This window comes from Nelusetta ayraudi, unplaced genomic scaffold (genome assembly GCF_046127955.1).
Source record: "Nelusetta ayraudi isolate G7.1 ecotype Tasmania unplaced genomic scaffold, CSIRO-AGI_Nayr_v1 ptg000002l, whole genome shotgun sequence".
NCBI classification, from domain to species: Eukaryota; Metazoa; Chordata; class Actinopteri; order Tetraodontiformes; family Monacanthidae; genus Nelusetta; species Nelusetta ayraudi.
The window spans coordinates 5224691-5250219 of record NW_027466052.1 but is presented as its reverse complement, the minus strand read 5'-3'; the positions used below and the strand labels follow the sequence as shown (position 1 = coordinate 5250219).

Sequence of the window (25529 nt, the reverse complement as noted above, 5' to 3'; positions counted from 1 at the left end):
TTCCGAATCATTTCCACTTGAGATTTTTAAACCGTCTTTAGAGTTTTATCTTGTATAAAGTCCCAACAGCTGCAGAAACGAATGCAATAGAATCAAATGGCCCATCTGCTTTCATTATCTCAGGATCCTTCCATTTTAAGTGCTCCCATTTATGTAAAACGTAATGAAATATCTCTGATTGCGTTATTTCATGAAGATGGTTGTGTGCTCATGAGGGATTGACAAAATAAACCGCAGTGGGATTTTATTCCTCATTTTTTTACACAGACATTCAGACTTCATTATTTACGTAAACAACCAATTTGAGCACATCGGCAAACTGTTATGATGGAATAGAAACGCTCTGTGGTTAACACTGAGCGCCGCTATGGTCTGGATGCAACATGGGGAATCCCCGGTCACCGTCCTCGAGGAGGGGCCAGCTAATCTCTCCGTCTCCCCTGAAAAAGATTCATTCCGACTCAAATCCAAATGCAGATTGATTCTCGGCCCCGAGCTTGCCGAATCTCAGCATACATGACTGAAAATTCACACAGCAGCAAACGTAACGTTAAGTTTGCGTCCACTCTGACCCAGTTGACAAATATTTACAGAAACCTTCCCTTCGCAGGCACCAGGCTGAAGGTGTGAGAGGAAGCGGAGCAAAAGTGTTAACAAACAAGGCAATGATCAGAAATCTGACATTTCTGTTGTTTCTGTGCATCGTTTTTTGTTACGTTGAGAACCCACATATAGAAATATGCTTTAAGTTCCTGTGCTGAGCTAATTGTGAGAATTCATATATATGTTTATATTTTTTGATTAAAAAAAAGGCATCAGACAAAAATAAGAGTAGCACTGAGAATATCCAAAGACGTCAAAATGTCACCTGTTTTAAAAAGATGGTTGTTCAGTTGGTGTTTAGTTTAGTCAGGAAAAGAAGTGGGTGTCGTCAGTTTCACCTATAATTACCATTTCATCATTTAAATACACTACAACAGGCCAGACAGTGTCCATTACAAAGTGTACATTGGGCACCTCCGTGTCCAAATGTAGCAATAAACACAGCCACCTCTTTAATGATCGCATGCATTAATCACTGGACGGCCAAACACTTGATAAAGTGCACGTAAACGTAACGATATTTATCTTCGGCTGGGCCTTTATGAGCGCTTAAACACATAAGGAACATTAACATCATGACATTAAAGGCAAGAGGTGTCGGAGTGTCTCTCGCTACATCCTCAGACCTCAGTCTGACCGCTTCCATAAAATCTGTCGTCACGGCTTATAACTAATTTAAAGCTATTCCCAGTTTCTACGACAGGCCAGGGCTGATGTCACCCACACGGAGGAAAGCAGAGTGTTCGCACCGGGCGGATCTCCCCTGGATTCTACACTCCTGAATTCATGCAGCCCTGCACTGGCGCGCGCTGTGTCATATTACCGACGGCCTCCTCAAAAGTCATTTCAACTGATCCGACACCCGTTTCATCGCCAGTGTTCTCTCTCCCGGTAATGTTTCACAGCTCCAGTCTCGACTGGATGTGAAGCGGCAGCGCGGCGAAATACAAACAGGGTGTAATTGGCATTATTTCCACAGCTTCTCTTATAATATCCGACTGCTGCTTTGTGTGGAGAGAGCGCAGGAACGGAGAAACCGCTCGTCTAAATCACAGCGGCAGAAGAGACCGAAAGTATGTTTGCTCCGCGACGCCGAGGACAAAAAACTAATATTTTAGTCAGGTGAGAATGGTTAATCGCCGGCTTCGCCGCCGCACAACCTCTGGTCATCCGATGAGGTGGGACTGGGGGTGTTTGTACGCCCAAAAGAATCCCAAATGAAAGACAAAAGGCTGTCTGTCAAAACATCTTGACAAAATTAGATGATTCGAGCAGATAAACGCCCAATAAAAGCTACTAATGTGTCGACGTCTTTAAATTTTTTTTTACAGAAACTTCGAGGCTGGGGAGCGCAGTGATTAACCTTCAGTGGAAAGATCAGCCCGATGGGGGAGCCTGCCAATACCGTCGACTCCCACTGTGCCGGTGCCAGCCGACAGCTGCCTCAGGACTTGGCGTCATCTATAGATCTCTCCAGTGCCGAGGAGAAACGAGTGCATGTGTCCGTCATCTGTATCTCTAGGAAGCATCGGGCTGCTCCAGCCTCGTCCTCATGTCCAACTGCATGGCCCAGACAGATCAGATTTGCTGGCTATGACCGCTACTTAGTGCTAATGCCACATCAGTAAAAGAGAAAAAGGGCAGCTGAACACTGTAGTCAGTCAATGAATATACAGTAAAGACTAAACTACTGACCACAGCACCGCCAGCTCACTGTCAGGTTCTTGCGTGTGCGGCCCTTCTTTTATTGGAAGATTGTCCTGCAGTGTTGTATTGTGAATGTTATTGTAAACTGACTGGCTTCCTGTCTGCACAGCAAATTCACCGTCAGGACAAAATGAAGAAACCTTGAGCCTTGATAATTACCTATGAACTTTTCAGGCCCCATATTCTACCTAATTTTTAATTATTTTTTTTTTATCTCTCTTATTCCCAAGTGCAGCAGCCCCACCTGATAAATGAATAAAGAAAAACAATCCTATAGCTCTACAGAGAGATTAAACAAAACAAAACAAAAAAAAATGGCAAAGTACCTCAGTGGTCCCAGTGACATCACAAAGGGTGAATTTCCAGGACTTCCTACCCTGATACGAGTGAGCAGAAGGTGTTTGGTTACAAAATAGATGGGGCGTATAAACAATTTAACACTGGCCTATCCTTCCATGGAAGCCTTTTAACCAAGACGCCAACAGCAGTCAATCACAGAGCCGAGGAAAAGAAATTTGAGGATATTTTAAAGTGGGCAAAAGAACAAACGTGCAGCGTGAGATTGAATTAAAACTTCAAACCTCGCTTGGCACCACTCACGAAAAGCATTCTTCATTTGGCTAAAAAAAAAAAAAAAAAACATAAAACGAGGGTAATCAATTATTTCACTGGATGGAGGGTAACTGAATACGAGCCATTCTTTATTGATCAGTCGCTCCGACCAGACGAGCAGCCGGGAAAGGTGCATTTTCACCTCACACTGTTCGAACAAGAACGAGGGGTGGTGGTGGGGGGTTTGTTTGACATTTATTACAGACGTCTCCCCACCTGACGAAAAAAACACACCTGCAGCTGCAACCTGTCAGCCGATCACGATCGCCACCCCATGACGACCGGTACACGGAAGGGCCTCGGTGAATAATGGGGGGGAAAACCATCTCGTGTTCCATTCCCGGGGAACAAGTGATCATAGTGTCTGCCAGGAAGTGGTGGTCGCAAGCAGTCGGGGCTCGTTAGAAGGTGACGGGCCTCCGGTTAGACAAGAATAAACAGGCGGTCAGAGGGACGCCAATGTTTGGCAGACAAAAGCCTACCCGGGCAGTCGGACGATGGTGATGGACACATCGATTAGGAAGCGAACTCAGCATTAGCCAAGTTAGCTGTGCAGCTTTGCCAACACACAACCTGACTGAGCAAGGCAACACAGCTAGCGTTAGCCACAACAAATTAGCCACATTTAGCTGACTTGTCTAGTTTTAAACACCATCGACAGACAATTATTTCATCCCGTTGTTCATTGCGTCGGTTTGGCTAAACGACAAGCGACCGAAGCGGCAGAATCCACCGCTTGGTCCCCGCCTTGGCTTCCACCCACTGATGGCTGGGTAACATCTGGAGCCAGCGCAACAAGGAAATTAGCTCCCGTTAGCACTGAAAATGGAAGCTACCAGCAAGAGAGTCCACCACTATCTAATGTTGGCTGGCTAGCTCGCCACACACAAACACCACACAACTCACCTTCGCCGCGTCGAATCCAGGCCAAGCTCTCTCGGGTTGTCCCGACAAATGTGAGCGGAGGGCCGGGGCTCGCTGTGAGGCTTTTCGACGTGGTTTCTTCTTGCTGGCGGCCACTCACGCTAACAGAGGTGTAAGTGAGCCCTCTCCATTCTTCGCTGTTTGTCTGTCTTCGTTGGTCGTGAAGGGTCCGAGCACACCGGATGTAGAAGAACGGCACCGCCCGCTTCACGAAGCACACTTCCAGGTCAGACTGAGATCCACAAGTAACCGTAGAGCGGTCACTCAGTCGGACTGATTAAAAAGTCATGGAAATATATTAAATAAATGATTCAGACGCAGTCGGGGTGTCAGAACTGGCGGCAGTGTTGCCTTCACGTACCATTACGAGGTTGATTTGTTCTTAACCTGTGAATACATGTTTGTTTGTTTGTTTTGTTTTTTATCTTTACGAACGGTTTGAATTAATTTGAATATATTCAGATTGTTCAGTACAACACTGCTGTTTTGTCACTGAACCCTTAATACACAGCCCGTTAATAAGGTGTCCGCTTTCTCAGGGGAACTTCTGGACTTGCGATTATCTTCTTCCTAACTTGAGAGTTAATCATTCCTCTATACAGATAATATATCCAAGTACAAATAATCACATTATTAGAACACTTTAAATTATTCCACAAATGTCAGCAATATATCTGCTCTATTATTTCATTTTAGTATCAAAGAGTACTGCTTTAATATTTCTGGAACGTTTAGGGTGATTATTGTCCAAAAAACCCAGGAAAAAGGAGGAGGAGGAGAAGGAGAAGAAGAAGAAGAAGAAGAAGAAGAAGAAGAAGAAGAAGAGGCAGGGGGCAATCAGAAGTCAAAGCTTATCCAATCATTTTTATTTTTACATCTATCTGTATTTATGCATTTCTGCATTTCCAGGAAACAAAGATTCATGTGTGTTAATGCAAAGTGATTACAAAAATAAAGCACATTCTTAAGTAAATATGACATGACAGTAAAAACTACACTCCCGAATGCCGAATAGGGAAAATAAGGGCCGTTTCACTTCAGTGTCAGTGCCTCCATCTCGTCCACAAACCAATTCAAAAACTGTAAAAAATGTATGGTTGCTATTTATATCACATACCGGTCCCGTGATTCAAGCGTCCATATATGTTAGTTAAAGGTCATTTTAATGGGTACTAAGCAATGTCTGCAGCACATCCGAGTGAGTTCCTACGAGGCCTCGGTCTCTGACGTGAGACAAAAATAAAGTGTAGTGAAAGAAATGCATTTGCGTCATAAAAATTGAAACAGCAATGCATCAAATAACCAGCAAAGTGCCGACTGCAATTCGCCGTCTTGCAGTCACTCGTTGCAACTTGGTAACATCTCAGGACTTTGCAACAGCTCCGACAGACGTGTGATGTCACAGGATGTCAACATGATGTGTACAATCACGGAGGAGTTAAAGCGTGATGTGCTGTCACAATCTGTAAACACTACTGGTAAATGTCCTCAGTCATCCATAGTGGTCCTTCACTTGTAATAACAACAACCATAATAAAACACTTTTCCAACACAATGCATTTTAGTGCATTAAACATCTGACATGCATCCATCAACAGAAGCCGTTAGTAGCTGGAATGACTTACAGAAATCTGCCCAGGAATGTAAACTACTGTAATGTAATAAGGGCAGTACCTCAATATTAATACAATAATATCATGACAAAAGCAAGAAACATGGATTTCACTGGCAGCCAGTGGCTTTTATACATGTGTTTCTGCTTTTTACCATCTTTGAGTCAATAAAACACAAAAAGGGAAATTTGACCAGAACTGCATGTTGTGTAACTGTTGCAGCTTGTTATATCAAAGGACTGTACAAGATAAGAGAATACACTATGAATAAAAAGACATGAGAAATAACATGGATGGAAGATTCTGTGTGTTTTCAAAATTGTCCTCTCAGTTCCTGGTCAGGAGGTAAAGTGTTCAAAAAAGGCAGTCAGGCTCTTAAAAAACAAAACAGAACAAAGAAACAGAAAAAAAGCACAGCGTCTTCATTAAGCTATTGCCTTGGCCTCGGGCAGGAACGCCTCCCAAAACTTTATAAGCTGCAAGACAAATACATACTTAGTGAATAATGAAACATGATGATATGATGCCACCTCAAAATAATTCAATAAATAGGAAAAAGTAGAGAAAAACACAGGTGCAGCATTTATTAGAAAACTCTTATGAATGGCTGAGTGATTACCCTCTGCTGAGACTGCAGCATGGCCTCCAAGTATCTGATTATCTGGCTCTTGAAGTCCTTGGCTTTTTGTTTCTGCAAAAAACAACAAGGGTGTCGTCACGTCTCATTGCTTTTGTGCCAAAGTCATGAGATTGAAAACAAAACGATAAATAGAAGAACAGCTGCGGGAGGGGGTTTCCAACAGGTCTGAGGAACAGTCTGAAGTTTGTTAACTCCGCCAGGCTCAATATAACCGAAATGACCGGTGGAGTATTTGCTTTGGATTAATTTTACGTGTCCATCTGGTCAAGAGGCCACAGAAAACCTTTGGACACAGATAGCAGAGGCTCTGCTTTTTCCTTTTCAGCTCTACAAATATAACATGGGTTTGAATAAAGTTTCATGACATGTTTTCTTTCCCTCTTGAAGAGGAAGATGTGCTGTTGACTGTTTGAGACATGTTCCGACTATTTGTGACGTATTTTCTGATCACCCTGGCTGGAAAGTCATGCACCTTGTCAAAAGCACAAGTAGACACAGTAGTTCTAATGTGTGTGAGCTAATATGAATGAGCTCACCTCAAACCTGAGGACTTCCTTGCGTACAGTCATTCCAATCCTGTCGAAATCCCTCTCGTACTGAGTGACTCTCGACTCCCACTGAGGACACAAGGAGGAAAACAATACGTGTTTAGTACATAATAATAGTTTAATAGGTCTGGTCTGGAGTGGAGTGTTCCTCCAACTAGTGGAATTTATGATGTGTCTGTTTCGATAACTTTTGTTGTATTTTTAAAGTATTTATGCTGTATACTGGAATTTGTTTTTATTGTATTATACTGTGATTTCACTGCTCCTACTGGAACCCAAGTTTCCCTGAGGGAATTCCTTCAAGGGATTAACAAAGTTTCTATCTATCTATCTATCTATCAATCATAAGTTTTAATATTTACAAGCAGTAAATAAACCTAAAACCAGTTCAAAGCTGGACTCCCTTATCTGAAAACATGGCAAGAAATCAGAAAAAATAACACAGAGACGGAGAAAACCCTTTGATTGCACCAGCGACGAGAAATGTAATGGCTCACTATTGTGGTTGGTGCGATGGGGATTCTACACGGAGCCCTTGTGGGCAACACAGTGGAGGAAAAAAATAGTTCCCCCAACTGTTTCAGAGCAGAATAATCAAATGTTAAAGTAATTGCTCTTTGTCACTAGTACTTTTTTTTTTTTTTAAATGTTGTTTAGAAGTAACTTGTTCTAGGTATGTTATGACCATCACAGTATCTACAGGTGAATAGTTTTTCTTGCCACTGTTATATTAACTACCCATGTGAAAAATGTTCAATTAACTGCGACTAATTTAATTTAATCAATTAAATTCTTAATCAACAATTAATCAATAGTTGATTAATTGTGAACATCCCTAATCTGGAATCTCATTATTTGTTCTTTTTAAGAGGTTGATCTCTACGTCTGATTGAAGAGTGGGAGGAGAAACATCTTTTCTATTTCCAGAGAAGGCAGTGCAGCTCAGTGCACCACAGTGACGCTGCACACTGCTGCTGGGGTGTCGCTGAGCTCCTCACCTCTGTGATTTCCTCCTTGGCCTGCTGCAGCTTGTCCGGCTTGTTGGCCCACAGCAGCTTGGCCTCGGCCTCTCTCTTCTTCTGCAGAGTGTTCTGAGCCTCCTGCCACCGTTGCCACGCCCGCATACGCTGGTCAAAACAACCCTGGCAAAAACACCACGTTCGATTAGGTGAGGACGGTGACACGAAACCTCGTCTACGCAAAGGCCGACACAAGTGACAGAGACCAGTCCTGCAAAAAGGCCTATCTGTTGTTTTGAAACGCTGCAGGGCAACAAAAGTGTGACACGTAATGCACAAAATTACTGTTGGGATCTAGATTTCATTTGTTGTTGTTTTTTACTTGACTCACTTCCATGATGTTCAGATGTCCAGACATCTGCTGAAAACAGCATATTTAGCCTGCTTTTACAGTCTCACGCTAATACTGATGCTTTATTAGACCTTATATATATGTGTGTGTGTGTATACATATATATATATATATATATATATATATATATATATATATATATATATATACACATTTTTTTTTTTTTTTTAATATTTGAAGTAACAATGCACATTCATTTACATTCCTGTCAATGAGCCGGTGTTAGCCAGAGGCTAATTTTCAACTGCAGTCCTCCGGCCAGATGTTAAAAACCATAAAAAAGGACACGACGGTCATAGTACGTAAAAACAGGGACACAGGAGACATAAAATTAGAGCAAAAATACAACAAAACTATGTAGGCAACAGAAACCTGCTATAATTAACAACATAATAATAATAATGACAATAATAATAATAATGATAATGATGATAATTATCATCATCATCATCAATAATAATTTTTGTAGAAGCCTTATGTAACCTATTTTCACATAGTTGCTTGCTACCAGTAAGGAATAATTTTAGTGCATAACTACACATTTAAAAACACATTACTAAAATGTGTTTCTTCCTGTTTGTTTCCTAGTTTCCCAGACCATATTTTATACAGTATATTGTTTTCCGCCGTGCAGCTGTCTGCCTACCCTCACGGCTCCCAGCAAGCGGATGTAGTCGGCCAGCAGCTCTTCGAAGATGAAGAAGTCACTGGCTGCCTGCTCCTGATGCAGCTGCTCCATCTTGTCCTCCACCTCTGCCAGCTGGGACAGCGCCCGGGACAGGGCCGTGTTGTCCTCCGAGTTCCCCAACATGGCCAAACTTTTGGCGAACACTGCCGTGTTCCCACACAGTTCTGCTTTGTAACGGGGAAAAGCATAAAGAGGCCGTGCAGTTGACTCTTCACTGCCAAAGCAGCTGAACTGGAGAGCGGAACGCAACGCTCACCCTTCCTGTGGTTGACGAGGGAGTCGACCACGGCGTGGAGTTTCCGCAGATGCTGCTCCTCGTTCTCAACTTCCTGTAGTTTGTCCTCAAACCACTGAGACAGAAACAGGACAGCGTCAGTAAAAAAAAAAACAATGATAAAATCCAACTGAGTGGACTCAGTTTAACGTCACATCATGCAGCAAAAAACAAACTGTGAAGAACTTCAGCAACATTACTTATCAAACGGTTTCAATGTTTTTAATACAAAATATCTCCTTCCGGCTATATTCATATAATTACACAAACTACAAAATGTTCTGTCATCAAACTAAAACTGCACCCTCAAACAGCTTGTGAAATTTAAACATTCAAACGCACAATATAAATCAAGTATATTGACACTTTTCTTTTAAACCCTTCAGATATTCCTTGTGGAATTTATTTTGGAAGTCTCAATGACCCTGAAACGTTCCTGCCAGGTCTACTCACACTGTCGGACTCGTTCATCTTGATGGTCATCTTGTTGACAGCATCTGACGCCTTATTGATCATTTTCAGGAAGCCAGCACCACTGAGTGTCTGAGTGTTCACGGCCCTGGGAAGCTGTGGAAAAAAAATAAAATAAAAAATAAATAAATAAATAATCACACACCACAAATATTGTCGACACCACTTTCTTTCTTGAGTGAAAATGTATTCCAATTTAAAATTTACGATAAATTAAATAATTCCGGCATAAACTAAAAAGATATGTATTATTGACTGTTAACATAATGTCATAAATCAGAACTTTAATGTCTTGTTTATCATGAAAAGCAGCTCAAAAGGTTCAATTTCCAAGTTGAGTGGATCAGGGGAAAAAAAAGATCAACAAAATATTAACAGTCCAAACACAAGACAGAATCAACTGACAACATCAGAATTGAAAAGCCTGCTGCCAAATAAACGTGCGCACATTATAAAATACTCACTTCCTCTCGCTCCAAGAAGTCTCGGACATCAGGATCCTGAAGAAATGACGGATGAGCCACTATCCTCTGCAGGTACCTGCAACAAGCACAAGCGGCAGCAACAGAAGGGAGGAAAAAAAATAAACCACAGAGGAGAGCTGGAGGGAGGTGGTGGCAGAACCACATCCGCAGTCATAAATCACTCATCTAAATCAGATTATTGTGTCTTGTGGATTTGTTTGTGTCTGCTCAACATGTTTAAAAAAAACAAAAAACATTGTTGGGAAACAACAACACTATAAATATTACATATATACTGATTACTAATGCGTCTGCATAAAAAATGTATGACTCCTGCCTCTCCAGAGCAGCTCTTCTTCTCTCCACAAACTCCACAGAGGACGGGTCGTCCATTCCCACCTTCACTTTGGTCATTCCTGTTCATGAGGAGAATCACAGGAGGAAATCAAAACAAAACAAAACACACATGAACCTGCACATCCACTTAAATAAAAAAAAAAATTGCTCATCGCTCACCTACAACACTTTTCTCAGGCGCTGGTGGAATGATGAAGCCCTGCAGCGACTGCTTGACCGTCAGCTTCTCAAACAGACCCAGGAAGTCGCTGTAGCGCCGCCTCACCGTGAAGGCCTTGCTCTTAAACATGGCCAAGGACGACTGAGAAAGCATGATGATGGAGGCAGAAAAAAATATGACGGTAAATAAATAATTCATACAAACAGGACCGGCCTTACTGGCAGTTTTGTGACCCATGTTAAAATTCATGGAGATCACGTATCTTTAATTTTACACACCCTGGTGGATACTTTGTAGGCCACATATGCAGTCATGCCGTCTCCTGTGGAAGAAAAGGAAACGTGAAGAAATACAACCAAGGGTAAAGACTCAAATTGTAAGTTATCAACCAAAGTGAAGTGAATTGTTCACTAATTTCCTTTTTTAACTGCATATCAAATGGAAATGGTCTATTTATACGCTCTTTGGAGCGTCCTGTCAACGCTATTCCACAAATTTGTTTTCCCTGTGTTTCTGTCACAAATGTGTGTTGTGGCTGTGGATAGCTTTGACGGAAGAAAAACAAAAAACTTTTTTTTAAATCTGTGTTTCTTAATTATTCAGCATCCAGTGAGTCAGCTCAAACTGCACCCGTTACAACACCTCAGAAATGGTAAACAGCCGTGTCATCACTTTAAAAGCAGACTGACCGATTTTCTCAGGGTTGGTGACGGCAACATCAACATCGAAACTGTCCTCGGCTTCTTCCTCCTCCAACTGCAATCAAACACACACACACAAACAGACACCTCGATTAATCCTACGGTCTCCAGATTGCATGCATCACTGGCCAGTTCTAAACACGCAGTGAGTCTGGGCTCGGAAGCAGTTCGTACCTGTTCCAAGGAGGTGTTCTGCAAGGTTGCAGGGGCCTGAGTGAAGGAGGAGGCAGGACGCAGCCCAGAGGAGGGAGGCGGCGCCTCCTTCTGGTCTACGCTGACCTTCGCTTGTGCCTCTGGGGATTCACAGAACTTACTGTTATGTCCATTGCCAAAACTGAGTCCCGAGTGTTAGTTTTGCAATGGGTCAGGATTCAGAAAGCAGCAGAGACAACATTCCACGGAATGTCAGGCACAATCATTTTGAATGAGACACGTTTTAAACTAAGGAGGGGGATTTGTGAGTCTACTTAATACTTGGCTCTTTCTTCCATTCAAGAGCTGAGGTGAAAAATAAGATGAGCAAAACACTTAAGCAAGCTGGAAATCACGCCAAACACTGCTTGAGGTTTTCAAAAATGTTAAAATAGTCTGACGGTGAGCTAAACTGAAAAGGAAAAAAAGAGAAATCAAGTCACTTTTAAAATCTAGACAGTGCTTCTAGTGTATCTCTTCTTCTCCTCTTCATTCGCTCTGCAGATCATTCAATTACAGGCAAAATTAAATTAGCGCATTTTCCCACTTAGAGATGAAAGGGACTACTTGTTGCTGCAGGACAGCCGGCTCATGGCAGCGCTGCATGACGTAGCTGCATTCCTAGCAGTAAAACGTCGCATGACCGAGCAACTGAACTGTTATCGATGAGTTAAAAATAAGAATGGAATGCACATTTGAATATATATTAAACCCTGGACGCGTATGACCAAGGCTAACAATATAATCATGTCACAAGACTGAATCTTTGCAAGGCAGTGTGGACAACACCGGGGGCGGGGGGAAACCCCGCAAGTGTGGGCGGGGAGATGCTGGCTCACCGGCGAACAGGTCGCTCTCATCGTCCGAGTGAACTCCGTTGGACTTGGCAGGTGTGCTGGCGGCCTCCTCGCTGAACAGATCGGCCGCTTCGCCGCTGGCACGATCCGGCTGGGAGACTCCTCGACTCACAGCCGCCGGGTTGCTCTGCAAGGGCGGGGTGGTGGCGGAGGCACAGAGAGACAAGTGAAGGCATGACTGCTGTGGCCGGCCGTTACTCTGATGATAAGCAGCAGGAGGAGGAGGAGGAGGAGGAGAGCGGTTGGGCTGGGCGGCGGGTGTGAGCGGGACTTGAACTTCACAAACTGATAACGAGGGATGCAAATGCTAAACGTTCGGCCTCTTTTGCACGCCATATTTGAAAACGTCCAACTAGCTTCGACATAAGGGACACCTTCATTCGAGTCCCGCTTCGCTGTCGGCGGCTGCGGGTGATTTTTTTTTTGGGGGGCGGGGGGGCATTAACAGTGTAGAGTGGTCAGACCTGACAGAGGCAGGAGGCTAGCTGGCACAGCTACTGGCTCAGCGGCGACAAAATGCACCGCGCCGCTGCCACTTCGCAGTGAAAATGTTGCCAACGTACGTTTCTGACGAAGATGTCTTCCCCTTCGTCGCTGTCTCCGTCTGCCATGTCGGACACTCCGGCTCCTGGCTCCTCTGTTGCGGGGAAAGGAGGGGGATTCCGATCCGAGCTGGCCGCCATGTTCGCTGTTATGATGGGGCTTGACGTAGGCGGAAGTGGAAGTGGAGCGAGCGGAAAGAGGGGACGAGCCGATAGAGGGACACCAGCTGGCGGATGCAGCCACTACAACAACACTCACGCTGGTCACTGGGGCGTCGTTTCAGAAACTTCATATCTTAAACAGTACCGTTTAATTTATAGTATTTTTCTGTTAATGGCTGAAAAACATTACACAATGATGCAGGCAAAAGCTGATTACAAATGCATAATTCATTCATTATTATAGTTTAGTTTAAAGAGAAAAGAATATATTTACTCCTAAAATGTGCTTGCTTTTATGCAACGTTTGTAGTGACGTCATAGACCAGATGTGCATGATTTTCTAATGAAATCACAGTTTAACTCCCGTGTTTCGTTTCATTCCTAAAATCTCTCTGTACAGTTTTCTCTTTATGCATGATGACACTCACACGTCACAACAGTGGTGTTTTTTTTTGCATTCAACCATTGCAGCACAATATAGTGCCACACTTGGAACAAATAAATTAATAAATCCACCTATGCACTACTGACCCTGGTATTTACATACAGCAGTATTGGTAGTTGACTCAGAAGAGTCAATCTACATCAGCAGGCCTTTGTAATTGCTAAAGTTGTGTGAAAACATACTGCTGTTATACACATCTTTTCATGTGTGGAATGACAAATGTAAGTGCTTTTGGGAAAAGAAAAACATTCCTCTGAACCAACAAAAATGGAAGATTATTGTTATGATCATGTGTGTTAACAAATAAAATTCTCACCTTTTCGGAGAGTTTTTGTCCACTTTTGTACCAGGCATTTAAAAGTCTCTTGACAAGAGAACTGAAATGATGCCTCTCTCGTCATAACGTACAGTCTGGGTCATTATAATAATGCTTGTATCACTCGTGCCTTCAGTCAAACATTTATAGGAAAAGCAGATTGATTACAAAATGAAAAAAGTGCATGATGTGGTTCCACTGACCTCATAACTTGTATGATGCCTGGTGGTTGACTGAGTGTGGTGAAAAGAAGACAAGCACCAACGTTTACTTTGTTAGTATTCATAATAGTTTGTATACACAATGTATAGGAGCACCAATAAAAAAAACATTTTTTTTCAACGTTTTTTCAACATTTTTTAAAAAGCCACAGATTGTTTTTCTTTTTTTTTTTTTCCTACAGAAAGCAAAGATAGCTCTGTACATCAACAAGCAACAACAGAATTCCTCTTCGGGAGCTGCGAGTGAACGACTTGGACACTCAAATTCATATCATCTCTGAAGCAGAAAATAATAATAATATAAAATAAAATCAACATAAAAACAAGACCAGCTGCCTGCTGCTTAACTAGGACACTACGTTACACAAACAGCTTTTTGAATATTTCAACACAAGATATGTAAGAAATGTACTTTTCAAAAATTGTGAAAAAGTGCAATACAGGTTCAACTGTTTACAACTCAATAGATTATTTCCCAAATGGAGTTCGGTCCTTTTTCCTCTGCCCCTTTCTCATCTCTCCCCCAAAAAGAAACTTGTTCCGTGTTTGTAACCATACTTAAAATCTCTTACACTTATACTGACATTCATGTTGATGTACACGTATGAGAAACATGGTATTCACAAAAGTCGCGGAAATTACCAAGATTGCAAGTGGCTAATTCTTTGGGCAAGAGGGATATGAAAAACTAGCTTCTTCAATTAACTTTTTTTTTTCCTTTTTCTTTTTTACATCAGATTGGTGAGTAGAACAAGCTTCTTTTCTTTTTTTTTTAAATTCTTCATACAAAAACTATCATGTAAAAAAAATCTGGGAGTCCCATTCAAAAGGCCAACATCTTTGCATTTTTAGAAGATTTGTAAACGAACCAGGGCATCCGATGAAGAACTGCACGGGGGAGGGGGGGTTCGGAGGGGGACGCAGCAAACACGCTCGCTGTGGGGACGATGCACACGTGGTTCAGCAGTACAGACGTCTGGAAACGACACACACATTCCACCGAAACTTCCCGCGGAAAAACACGAACAGCACGACTCGTCTGTTGCAGGTGAACTGACTGACAGACGGGTTCACGTCTGTTTTTTTTGTTTGTTTTTTTTTTAGTAAAAGGTGTCGGAGTTCAGCACCCTGAGTCCGAGGTCCCTCCTCCCGCCTCCAGGCCCAGCGGATGGTGTCAGAACTGAGCGGCAGAGCGGAGACACTCGTCGTCTCGGCTGTCCAACATACAAACATGTTGGTAAGGCTTTTAAAACGGAGCTCCCACAATAAACAGACAACTGAAGGAGAAAACGTGTTTTTAATGTACAATGCCGGAAAAAGGGGGGCGGGGCAACAAGTCGGAGAAGAACGTCGCGTAAAAACATCTCAGGCTGAGTTCCACCTTCTGATATGACGGCTGAGCTTCAATACTCAACCTCAAATAGCGCTTTCATCCCTAAATAATATTAATAATAAGAATGAAATATGGGAAACATCAAAAGAGAATGAGGCAGTTTATAAAAAAAAACAATACAACATATGTACACATTGTAAAGGATATGTGTGTAGAAAAATAATAAAATAACATAGAAAACAATAAAAAAAAAAAAGTCATGGCGCAAAATAAATGACACGAGGGGCTAAAAAATATATATATATTTTAAAAATATGATGGTGTTTCTGGAGTATACAGGCTTGTAAAGGGGGAGGAAGGAGGCCGAGGTCTGATGTCCAAAGTTCACGTCACTGAAATGGCCCAACAGATGCACAAAGGAAACACTGAACAAACACTGTCTGTGTGTGTGTGTGTGTGTCTGTGTGTGTGTGTGTGTGTGTGTGTGTGTCTGTGTGTGTGTGTGTGTGTGTGTGTGTGTGTGTGTGTGTGTGTCTATGTGGACTGAGTCGCATGAGCACCAACATCAAAATACCAGCAATTTTTTTTTTCCTTTACGGGACTTTTGACACTGAATCAACCATCGTCTCGTCTTGAGTGAACGTTGGCAACAAACAACCGAGGAGGAAAAAGGGAAACAATTCCAATAAAAAAAAAAAAAACAAAGACAAAAAAAAATCCTACCATGTGTTGTTGGTTGTTTCGTTTTTTTGCTGAGGAAAAAAAAAGAGACAAGAATTCACAATCTTCCAGTTGAAAGCAACCAATGTTTCAGAAGTCCATTGTCTCTGAGAACGGGTCTTCATAAAAAAGATGAAGCGCGTCAATTTTTTTTTTCCTTCCCTCTCATGGCAATCTCCTTCCTGAGACAGAGCACTGTGAGCCGAAAAAAAGTTCTGTAGTTTCAGTCTGGAGTTTGTTTGTTTTTCTCTGCAGGGAGGCGTCGGAGAGAAGTGAGAGTTTTTTTTTTTTTTCCCGGTCGGGGGCGGGGGAGGGGAGAGAACGCAACACGCCGTTTTTTCAAGTCCAGCAGCTTCTGGCACCCACCGCTTCAGTTTGGGCATGATTGCATTTACTTTAGAGTGTGTGTGTGTGTGTGTGTGTGTGTATGATGGAGAAAGAGAGAGAGAGTGTGTGTGTGTGTGTGTGTGTGTGTGTCTGCGCATTGTGTGTGTGCGATTTTGGATGAGAGAGTGAGTGAGTGAGTGCGTGCGTGCGTGCGGGGCGGCGCGTGTTTCACGGCGCCGTGGTGATGGCGTTCAGGTCCTTCATCAGGCCCTCGAGGTGGGCCATCTCCTCGGTCAGCTCGTCCGGCTCGTAGCTCTGGGGGAGAGGAACAGGGTTACTGCGGGGGGCGGGGGAAGGGCAGGGGGGGAGGGAGGCAAGCACCTGGAGGGAGAGAGAGAGAGGCGGAGGGCGAGGGAGGGAAGAAAAGAGGAAGGAGAGGAGGAAGAGGGTCAGTCAGGGAATCTTTCGCAGAGGACACGGGGGAGTCGCATGGCCGGGGGACGAGGCGAGCTGGGGGGGAGGGCGGAGCGGGGGGCAGGGGTCAGGGGGTCAGGGGGTCAGAGACACTGAGGAAGCCAAAACATTCAGAACCAAAGAGAAGCCGATGGCGACAAATGGTAAAAAACAAACAAGAGCCGATTGAGAAGGAGTTCGACGGGGGAGAAAATCGTGTCAAAATTAAAATTGAAGAAATAAATAATAAGGTCATTCCGGTTATGGGGGGCGGGGTTTGTTAAAGATTGTTATCGAGTGAGGTGAAATCAAAAGGCAGCCGACGACAAAACACATAAAATGGTGAGATTGAAGAAAGAATAAAAAAAGGAGAGAAAGAACAAACAGAAAAAGTGGTTAAAACCAACAGTGACCAAATATCAAAGTGCCCAAAATGAGAAGTCGACATGATTATCATTTTCTTTTTTGGAATTCAGGTGTGATTTGGAAAAAAAAACCCGGATATTTTTCATCAAGACTGGACAGAGAAACTCTCCTACCACCGTCAAGCAGTTTTTTCTCAGGAGGACGCTGCAGTACTACAAGCTGCCACCGCGGGGTGCTATACTCACGCTGTCTACATCCTCCAGCATTTTGCTGGTCTCCGGCACGTCTGGGGCGTTGGGCACGGTCACGATCATCGGCGTCCGTGTCCGTCCGAGGGTCCCGATGGAGGCCGTTTTAACCACGTGGGGGTGCGTGGGAGGCCCTGAACGCCACACAGACACCAGTCAGCGAAGGCAACACGCGGTGGTTCACATTTGCTTTCTAAACTGGAAATTGCACTGAGACCCTTTGAGGACTTTAAGGAGAACATCTAACACGGGGGTGGGCAAACTTATTGACAGATGGATGCAGTGTTTTGGTGACCCACCTCATAGGAGAAAAAAAATATATTATGGGATATGCAGAAAACCAAAGCGTTACAACAAAATATGTGTCTTTGAAGCCCCACAGTATTTAGCTCTTTATTGAAATTTCTCTTGAACCACTGAAACAAATGATGAAATACAGCTATTTTATGACTTACTTTCTATTAATATAATATGTTCTAGTTTGGCAGTCCGGATTAAAAAGCTAAAACAAATAAGACAAAAACAACAACAACAGCAAAAAACACACAGTCTGTAGATTTCATTAGCGCCGCACATCCTACACTTACCGGTCTGAGCCAGCAGGGGAGTGCTGGGCAGGGCGGGCGACTCGTACGTCGGATGCGCGCCGGCCGGAATGGCGGGCACGGCGAAGCTCTTGAGCGGGTGTGCGTGCGCGTGGGGGTGTGCGGGGCGGTGGGGGGGCAGGTTGCTGGAGTAGCTGGGCTCCTCCTCGGTGGTGCTGGAGCCGTGGTAGCTGCCCTCTGGGTCGGCCATGATCTCCGAGGGGCAGGAGGCCTGGGAGGACGCGGCGGCCGGGGGGAGGGGCTCCGAGCTGGGCGTGTTCCTCACCGACTCTGGAGGGCGGCAGAGAAGGGGTGGGGTCAGACGACCGGGACCTTGAGCCGTCCACATAGGCTGCGTTCAGACTGCAGGCGAATCTGATTCAAATCAGATTCAGTCTCAAATCTGATGTTTAGGGCTGACTGTCCACAGTGTTTTTAGCAAGTGTCCAAATAGGATCTGACTCTGTTCAGACTGGGCCGCATTATTGACCCATCTGACAGGTTGCTGCAGTGACATCAGAGGGGAGGCGTCGTCCAGCGCGTGTAGTGTGTGACGTCATATAATTGCCACAGCAGCACTTTCTGCGATACATAGCCTGGAGCTTGGCTTGAATGGAGCGATCTCCCCACACACTGATGAGGCAATGAGTTTGCACCTCTCTTGGATTTCATGTGATTTGGGACTGTTCAGACTACAAAAGAGCCATCAGGTTTCAATCTGGACGGGCTAAAAATTGGATTTTGTGCTGGCAACAGATGATTTCTGAGACTCTTCTTGGCCTGGTGCCACAGCAACAACGTCTCTTTTTTGATATGTTTTTTTAACTTGTATTTTTTATATGGAGGTGCGCAGCTGGCCAGGTCACCCTTGAAAATGAGATGGTGAAAGGTTGAAACTAAAATAAACAGATTGTCTATGGTTTTAATATCAGCGTAGCGATGGAGTCCAGACTCTCCCGGCTTGCTACACAATACACAAGGAAAATAAAATATATATATGATGAATATTCAAGTCTAAATTTTGGCAACATTTTTCCATTTCAGATTCTTCTGGTAATAAAGTCACTATCTGTGGGTTTTAGATGAAACACAATATTCAAATATACAGCAGAGATTGTGATGGACATTTCTGTGACACTGCGGCAAAAACAAACATCTTTAATCTGAGCAGACAGTTAGGCAGTCCCTGTTGCATTTCTGCCTGTGTTGAAAAGTTGTCAGAAAACCTGCTCTTATGACTCACTGCGATATTTGCTAAGGGACTATTACCACTGAGCCGAACGAGCACTGCAGCAATTATTCTACACTGTCATATATGAAAAGTTTAGTTATAAAGTAGTAAGTAATAAAAAACAAAACACTGACACATATCTTAAAAAAAATAAATGCACCAAGTGGGAAATAAACAACAAATTCTAGTAATATGATAATATATATTATTAGGTTGTAATTTTTAAATCTTAAAAAAAGTCATAAAGGTTGGTTGGTTGGTTGAAACCACAAATGTGACTGAGGCCCGTGTGAGCTCCACTCATGCACTGCAACGCTGCAAACTCACCACAGCTAAAGTTAAAACACTGAGTCAACTTTTTTAAAAATATTCCTGCTTCATTATGTCAGAGTTTGGTTGAAGAGAAGAGAAAACATAAAAAAAAACAAGAGAGTGGGTTCAGGAAAGTAAAGCATGAGGTAAACCAATGACCGGATGGCGGCGGCACGTTAGCAAATGAATGAACGGATGAGCGGCCGCTCTCTTTCCGACCAACAGGGGTCTCCCTACCTGAGGAATCCACCCTGTCAAGATGGGAGATGGGCGTGGCGCAGGTGTGAGGGCGCGCGTGGCCGCCGCCCTGGTGGTAGAGGTAGCTGCGTGTCGGCGACGCCAGGCTGCCCATGTGATAATGGTGGTGATGGTTATCGAGGGAATGGATGGGGTGAGCGCTAATCACAGCTGTGGATGGACACAGACGCACGCACACGCACACACACACACACACACACACACAAAACAAAACAAAAAACACAGCGAAAAACAAAATATGAGATGCTGATGAGGAATGTTGGTGGCGTTTGGCTGGTGAGCAGAGATGCAACCACAGTCAAATCTGATGGCACAATAATTTGACAATGGTCATGAGACTGCAGTAACTTAGAGCGCAGCGACACATGAACCAAAAAAAAATTGAGAAAGTAATTATAAAAAAAAGAAAAAGAAAACGTCCAAGAAAATGTTTCAGCGAATCACTGGTGACGTCAAACTGATCATGGTTACATCTCTTCTCACCTCAAACTGAAGGATTAGGAGAGCGTAAAGCAGACTCTGTCCTTTTGGTAAAGTTAATTCGTTTCCAATTTGCAGATGCTGCAAAACACACACTTACGCTGAGGCGGCTGCGCGTCAAAAGGCATCATCATTTTAGGCCTCATCCCTCGCCGGCCTGCTAGTGTCGACATGCTGTCCTCTGATTCGTGGCCTAAAAAAAGGGCACGGTGGAAACCAGCCAATCAGATGCTTTGGGCTTGTATTTGATTCTCTACTTCGACGTTCAACTGCATTGCCCGAGTGCCTTTACACCCTCTTATCATGGTGGAGTCGCGCTGCCGACACGGAAGACAACTGGGCAAAAATGCATGAAGGGGCGTGAAATGTTGTGCATGACAAAGGACAAAAAAACCGACAGCAGACACAAAACAACTGATGCGACGACGCTGTTTTCTCGTTTCCCGTGTTCAACACCCCACTGGTTCCACTGGGACTAACCACGGTAAGAGTTGCGGCGCTGCTGCAGGTGCGGGTTGCTCTCCAGGCCACTGTCGGCCGGCGTGATGTCCTGGGACGTGCGGGGGATGGGCGTCTCCGTCATGACCGGGTTGGGCTCCGGCGACTTGTCCATGGGCTTGAGCTCCAGCCGCTCGTGGTGGATCCACAGGTCGGGCGGCTTCAGGTCTTTGGAGTTGCCCTTGTACTTGTGGGAGCCGTTGGACGACTTGGAGGCGGCTCGCTTCCTGCAGGGGACGCCCGGCGAGGGAGGTGGAAGAGGAGGACGAAGAGGTTATTACAGACACTTCCAGCCACTCGGTTGAAGCTCGGTTTCATTTCTTTTTACTTTTTCTGGTGGGATGTGGTGCGGCGCGTGCACAGGAAGGCCCCCACCACCACCACGATGACTATGAAGGCGCCCACGCCGATCATGACGAATATAACCAGGATCTGATTCTCGCTGTTGCCCCCTGATTTACCTCGAGAGGAAGGGCGGGGGGAGAAAGAGAGAGAACAGGTAAAGGCCGACTGCTTGGTGATGCATTAAAAGGGACAGTGAGCAACATTAACACACAGATCCACTGTGCAAAAACAGACTAGAAAAAAAAAATACACTCGTTAAACGAGGCGGTGGTGACTTCATTTCACCCCATCTTCCTACATGTTTTAAATAGTATAATAAAATACTGTGTTAGTCTTTTCACTAATTTGTGTACAGTTTGACAAACACCGTTAAGTGTCTTTTCAAAGGCTGCTATTGTATGACTGCAAAAACTTGCGCGCGCGCGCACACACACACACACACACACACACACACACACACACACACACACACACACACACACACACACACACACACACACACACACACACACACACGTATACATATACTTTATTATGAAAAATCAGTTTCTCTCCAGTAACTAAAACTTGAAATCACTTTTGTCCTTTTCAAAGCTGCCCCACTTTTAAGGCCCTTTTCAAACTGTGCTGTGGTTGGACCAAAGCTGTGAACCTCTTCAATAATAGACGTCACAGAAAATTGGTTAAAAATCTAAAATGTATTCATGCTCTGCCCAAATATTTACGCCGTCGGTCCGGCATCATGTGAAGTGACATCTTACCAACTGCGGTCCCGGGGTCCTGGGGATGCTGGTTTCCAGGGGGTCCCGGCTTCGGCAAAAGGTTTGATGCTGTTTGAAGGAGGACGGGGAGGAAGAGGAGGAGGAGGAAGAGGGGGAGAGAAAAAAAAAAAGTCAACTCAATTTCTACTCGAATGTTCCTGACCTCTTTCACAGTCACGCCGACTCTCCGCGGAGACGACGAGCGCATGACGAAAACTCCTGCAAGCACAGATACATTTTGCCGATCATGCAGCCCGCGTTTCCATCAAGCCACAGAGATGGAAATCTCTTACGGAGAGAGAGATACACAGGGTGCAGCGTCAGCAGTGGAAGATTAAAAAAGAAATAAACAAACAAAAGGAAACAAAAAAATGAAAGAAAAGAGGGGGGATTTACCTTGGTCATTAGCCATTTTGTCAGAGGACTCAGCTTAACAGGCCAAAGGAGAGCAGGGAGGGAGAGACAATAAAAAGCAAATACAGGTTAGCTGAAAAGAGCGGCAAGGGAGAATCGAGCCAGAGACAAGGATTGTGAGGATTGTGAGGAATGAGAGGAAGAGGAGGAGGCAAAAGGAGCAGAATGAGTTTCAGCGAGGCAGCGTTGGTCAGTGTTCAGCAGACAGACAGTCAGCCAGGCTCACATTAAAAGCAAAGTGGCCGGATAGAAAACAACGAGGAAACAGCTTCTTTTCAGCGGCGCAAAGTCCTGACGTGATGCCATGGAGCAAACAAAGAAACCAACGCTGGCGAGTGCAAGCGGTGCGATCGGAGCGGAGCAGAAATGTGGCACCTAATAATTGCAGCCGGGCTGCTAATAAGCAGCTCAGGCACTGTTTAAATATGGCGTCTCCGGGGCGGATAACGAGGCGTGGGAGGCGTCTCACTGGAGACTCTCGCGCAGACACTTCATCAAGCACTTCGTCTCAAGTGTGAACTTATTTTGGGCGCGCACAGCTGCTGCAGCGACTGTACGGCAGAGGAGGAAAAAAATCATTTTGATTTATGATTTTCATGGCAGGTGGCTGAGATGAAATTGTTTGACGAGGAAAGGAGGCGAATGATGGCGGCACTCAAAGTCTGATCCACTGTTTATTCCTTAACATTTTTACTAAACTCACCGCTGCTCCAGGCACATTTTCCCCTTTCTTTGCTACAATGGCTGCACGGCTAAATGATTTTTGAACGACTGTTTGTTTTGCTTTTTGCTTCTTCTTTTTTTTTTTTTTTAACCGTTAATTAAAAGTTTGTGTCACATTCCATATGCAGATGCGAACATCACATGGTCATTTCATTTTGAATGAGAGGAAGTCGGGCGTGGAGTGTGAATTCCATTGATGTGTCTTGAAAAAGAGCCAGGAACCATCTGACATACAGAATGTTGACAGAGGCCAATGGCTAAATGGCCCAACGCTGGTGCATAAAGAGCTAATCAGAGTCAGAAGACGACATACTTCTCACAACTTGTGTCCGCAGACAGACATTCAACTCAACTCAGAACGCTTGCATAGCATAGCATCACATCGCATAGCATAGCATGGCATGGCACGGCACGGCACGGCGTAGAAGTGCCCAGTTGTGTGAAAACTGGCGCTAACACAGCAGCACTGGCGGCAGGGAGGTGCTCCTCACACTCACTCTTCGGGGTGCGGAAGTGCACGGCCTCCGACATGGGGCCCATGCCCTTTGAGTTGCGGGCCTGGATCTTGAAGTAGTAGGTGGTGTCCAGGGTCAGCTCCTGGATCTGGTGGGTCAGTCGGTTCCCCACCACCGGCTCGATCACCCAGTCGTGGACCTCGGCGTTCACGTCCGTGCTGTAGTAGATGATGTAGCCTGAAGGGGGCGCCCATGGAAAAACATTATGTTAGTGTGCCAGGATAAAAAAATAAGTCCCCCCCCACCCCCCGAGGGCTCGAAAGTCGCAAGCTGCGAGACTCACCGGTGATCTTGCCATTGGCCTCGGAGGGAGGCTGCCAGTTGACGATGATGGTGCGAGGCTTGTTCTCTTTGCTCACCACCGTCACGTCCTTTGGGGAGGAGCTGGGAACTGTGGGAGGGGTCGAGATGTTTAAGAGAGTCGTTCGACTGATGGTGCGCGACCCGTGTGTGAATGTACAAGTGTGCGGACGAGATTTTAAACCCTGCATAGCCTGACTGTCAGCGAAGCAAACAAGGGACTATTACACTTGGTGGGACTTTGAATGGAGTTGGAGAGAACAGCGATACTGTTAAGATGTGGAGCCCATGACTGATTTTCACTCTTCTGTCTTATCTAGACACTGAACAGAAATCGAAACAGCACTAATACGTAACATACAGAGACATGGCAGAGACACAGTGCGGCACACCCGCGTCTACCTGCAGTTTGCTGCACGTCAGTGCGCCTCCCTCACTTATTACCAGTGACATTGGTCACAAAAAAAGGAGAACTACAATTAGACCAGGTCGAAATGAAATCTAGATAAGAGCGATAATATTTGTTGCATGCAAAAATAACCGGAGAATTCTTGTTCTTTGAAATAAACAGTGCCAAACTGCAGGGATGTCAACCCTGCGCTCAGGCTATGATTGACACAGAAAAGACGACGACTTCAGCAGCAGCAGTGAGCGGCGTTGCCCGACTTATTTTAATGCTGGATTTTAACAATTAGATCCATCTGACTCAGAGTCAGCTCTTGGTTTGTGGCTCTTCAGGCCGTGACACCAGACCATGGTTCTGCAAACCAATAAAAGATATAGGCAAATTAGTCTCATTATTGTTATTATTATTATTACTACTGTCATAATTATTGTCCGGATCATTATTATAACATTGCAACATTTAGGTATTTTGCATTGAAGCAGGGTTAGTCCGGCTCACTCACAACGGCAGCCGAGCAGCGCTGGAATCATCTTCACCAGTCACCAAAATTTTTCTGTCCCAGATTTCACTTGGAGTGACATTAATAATAAATACCTGTCTTACTATCTGGACTACACTAAAGTCACAGCGTCATTGTCCTCGGTTGAGTCCGTCCCTTCAATCTGGGCTGCAAAGAGTGACACGTTACTCCGAGGCAGCCAGGGGCTGCGCTGCACCGGATGTGTGTGTGTGTGTGTGTTCGTGTGTGTGTGTGTGTGTGTGTGTGTGTGTGTGCAGTCGTACTGGTCTCGAAGGTGGTGCCCTGTGCTGTCATGCTCCACGTGCTGGTGCGGCGGCCTTTGGTCACCATGACGGAGAACTCGTACAGCGTGTTGGGCTTCAGACCGGTCACCATGTAGTTCAGGCTGGTAGTGTTGGCCATCTGGGGACGCACACAGGTGCAGGAAACCACGCACACACAATTACAAAACAAGGACATTATTTTTTGGCATACACAAGCACTGTATGTGGGCATTTCTTAAAGAAAACTTAATAAAAGTAGAAAAGTTGCGAATGATGACGTAAATCGCATGATTTCAGCGGTGTCAGCATAAACTACCAGTAGCTGCATTTCCATTACTCCTAGAATTGCGCAAAACCTAAATATCACAATAAAACACAGGTTACGATGGTTTTCGTCAAGTTTACGAATCGTAAACTTGGAAAAACCTCTCAAATATGGCTCAAACGTTTTTACGCTCTCGTGAGGTGGTTTTTCAGATGTACCCATAAAGAGGTATATCGCAAAAGTGTCATGGAAACATTCGTTTCGCATTTACACGTCAGCGGAAGTGACGTACGGGGTCACGTGACCAGTTCCCTTCAAGTGAAAATGGCACGTTATGAT

General features: G+C 44.6%; 3 protein-coding genes across 8 annotated transcripts in view; all 3 read right to left on the bottom strand.

The window, feature by feature from the left end:
* The window catches only part of csnk1g1 (casein kinase 1, gamma 1), a 29126-nt gene extending 25030 nt beyond the window's left edge, over positions 1–4096 (bottom strand). The window contains exon 1 of one of the 5 annotated variants that reach the window (XM_076019053.1): positions 3829–4096. The gene's annotated coding sequence lies outside the window, so the exon portion shown is untranslated. The remainder of the gene's footprint in view (positions 1–3828) is intronic. The other 4 variants (XM_076019072.1, XM_076019062.1, XM_076019090.1 and 1 more) reach the window with 4 other exon arrangements.
* A 594-nt stretch (positions 4097–4690) lies between these two features.
* LOC142883801 (sorting nexin-1-like) lies at positions 4691–12913 on the bottom strand. 2 transcript variants are annotated; one of them, XM_076019031.1, is made up of 15 exons: positions 12746–12913; positions 12165–12309; positions 11308–11426; positions 11122–11188; positions 10711–10754; positions 10432–10573; positions 10253–10331; positions 9916–9991; positions 9434–9547; positions 8963–9056; positions 8665–8873; positions 7646–7789; positions 6636–6716; positions 6079–6150; positions 4691–5935 (listed from the first exon to the last, which is right to left on the bottom strand). In XM_076019031.1, the coding sequence occupies exons 1-15, from the start codon at positions 12863–12865 to the stop codon at positions 5885–5887; spliced, it is 1557 nt and encodes a 518-aa protein (XP_075875146.1). In that variant the 5' UTR covers positions 12866–12913; the 3' UTR covers positions 4691–5884. The 2 variants fall into 2 exon arrangements, with proteins under 2 accessions (XP_075875146.1, XP_075875155.1); XM_076019040.1 differs by having other exon boundaries at positions 8665–8870; positions 12746–12907.
* A 2233-nt stretch (positions 12914–15146) lies between these two features.
* The window catches only part of neo1a (neogenin 1a), a 150732-nt gene continuing 140349 nt past the window's right edge, over positions 15147–25529 (bottom strand). The window contains exons 18-29 of the mRNA XM_076025287.1: positions 24926–25064; positions 23720–23827; positions 23419–23613; positions 22181–22213; positions 21732–21853; positions 21007–21188; positions 20661–20905; positions 20281–20373; positions 19680–19850; positions 17903–18190; positions 17313–17449; positions 15147–16563 (exon numbers count right to left, since the gene is read on the bottom strand). Of these exons, the coding sequence (XP_075881402.1) occupies positions 16477–16563; positions 17313–17449; positions 17903–18190; positions 19680–19850; positions 20281–20373; positions 20661–20905; positions 21007–21188; positions 21732–21853; positions 22181–22213; positions 23419–23613; positions 23720–23827; positions 24926–25064 (1800 nt within the window). The 3' untranslated portion in view covers positions 15147–16476. The remainder of the gene's footprint in view (positions 16564–17312; positions 17450–17902; positions 18191–19679; positions 19851–20280; positions 20374–20660; positions 20906–21006; positions 21189–21731; positions 21854–22180; positions 22214–23418; positions 23614–23719; positions 23828–24925; positions 25065–25529) is intronic.

Coding starts and splice junctions, on each gene's coding strand:
- LOC142883801 (XM_076019031.1), bottom strand. CDS start 12,865: ATGGCGGCCAGCTCGGATCGGAATCCCCCTCCTTTCCCCGCAACAGAG. Junction 11,427..12,164: donor TGAGAGCGACCTGTTCGCCG/GTGAGCCAGCAT, acceptor GTGAATCCCCAG/AGGCACAAGCGAAGGTCAGC. Junction 7,790..8,664: donor GCTTGCTGGGAGCCGTGAGG/GTAGGCAGACAG, acceptor TGTTTTTGCCAG/GGTTGTTTTGACCAGCGTAT.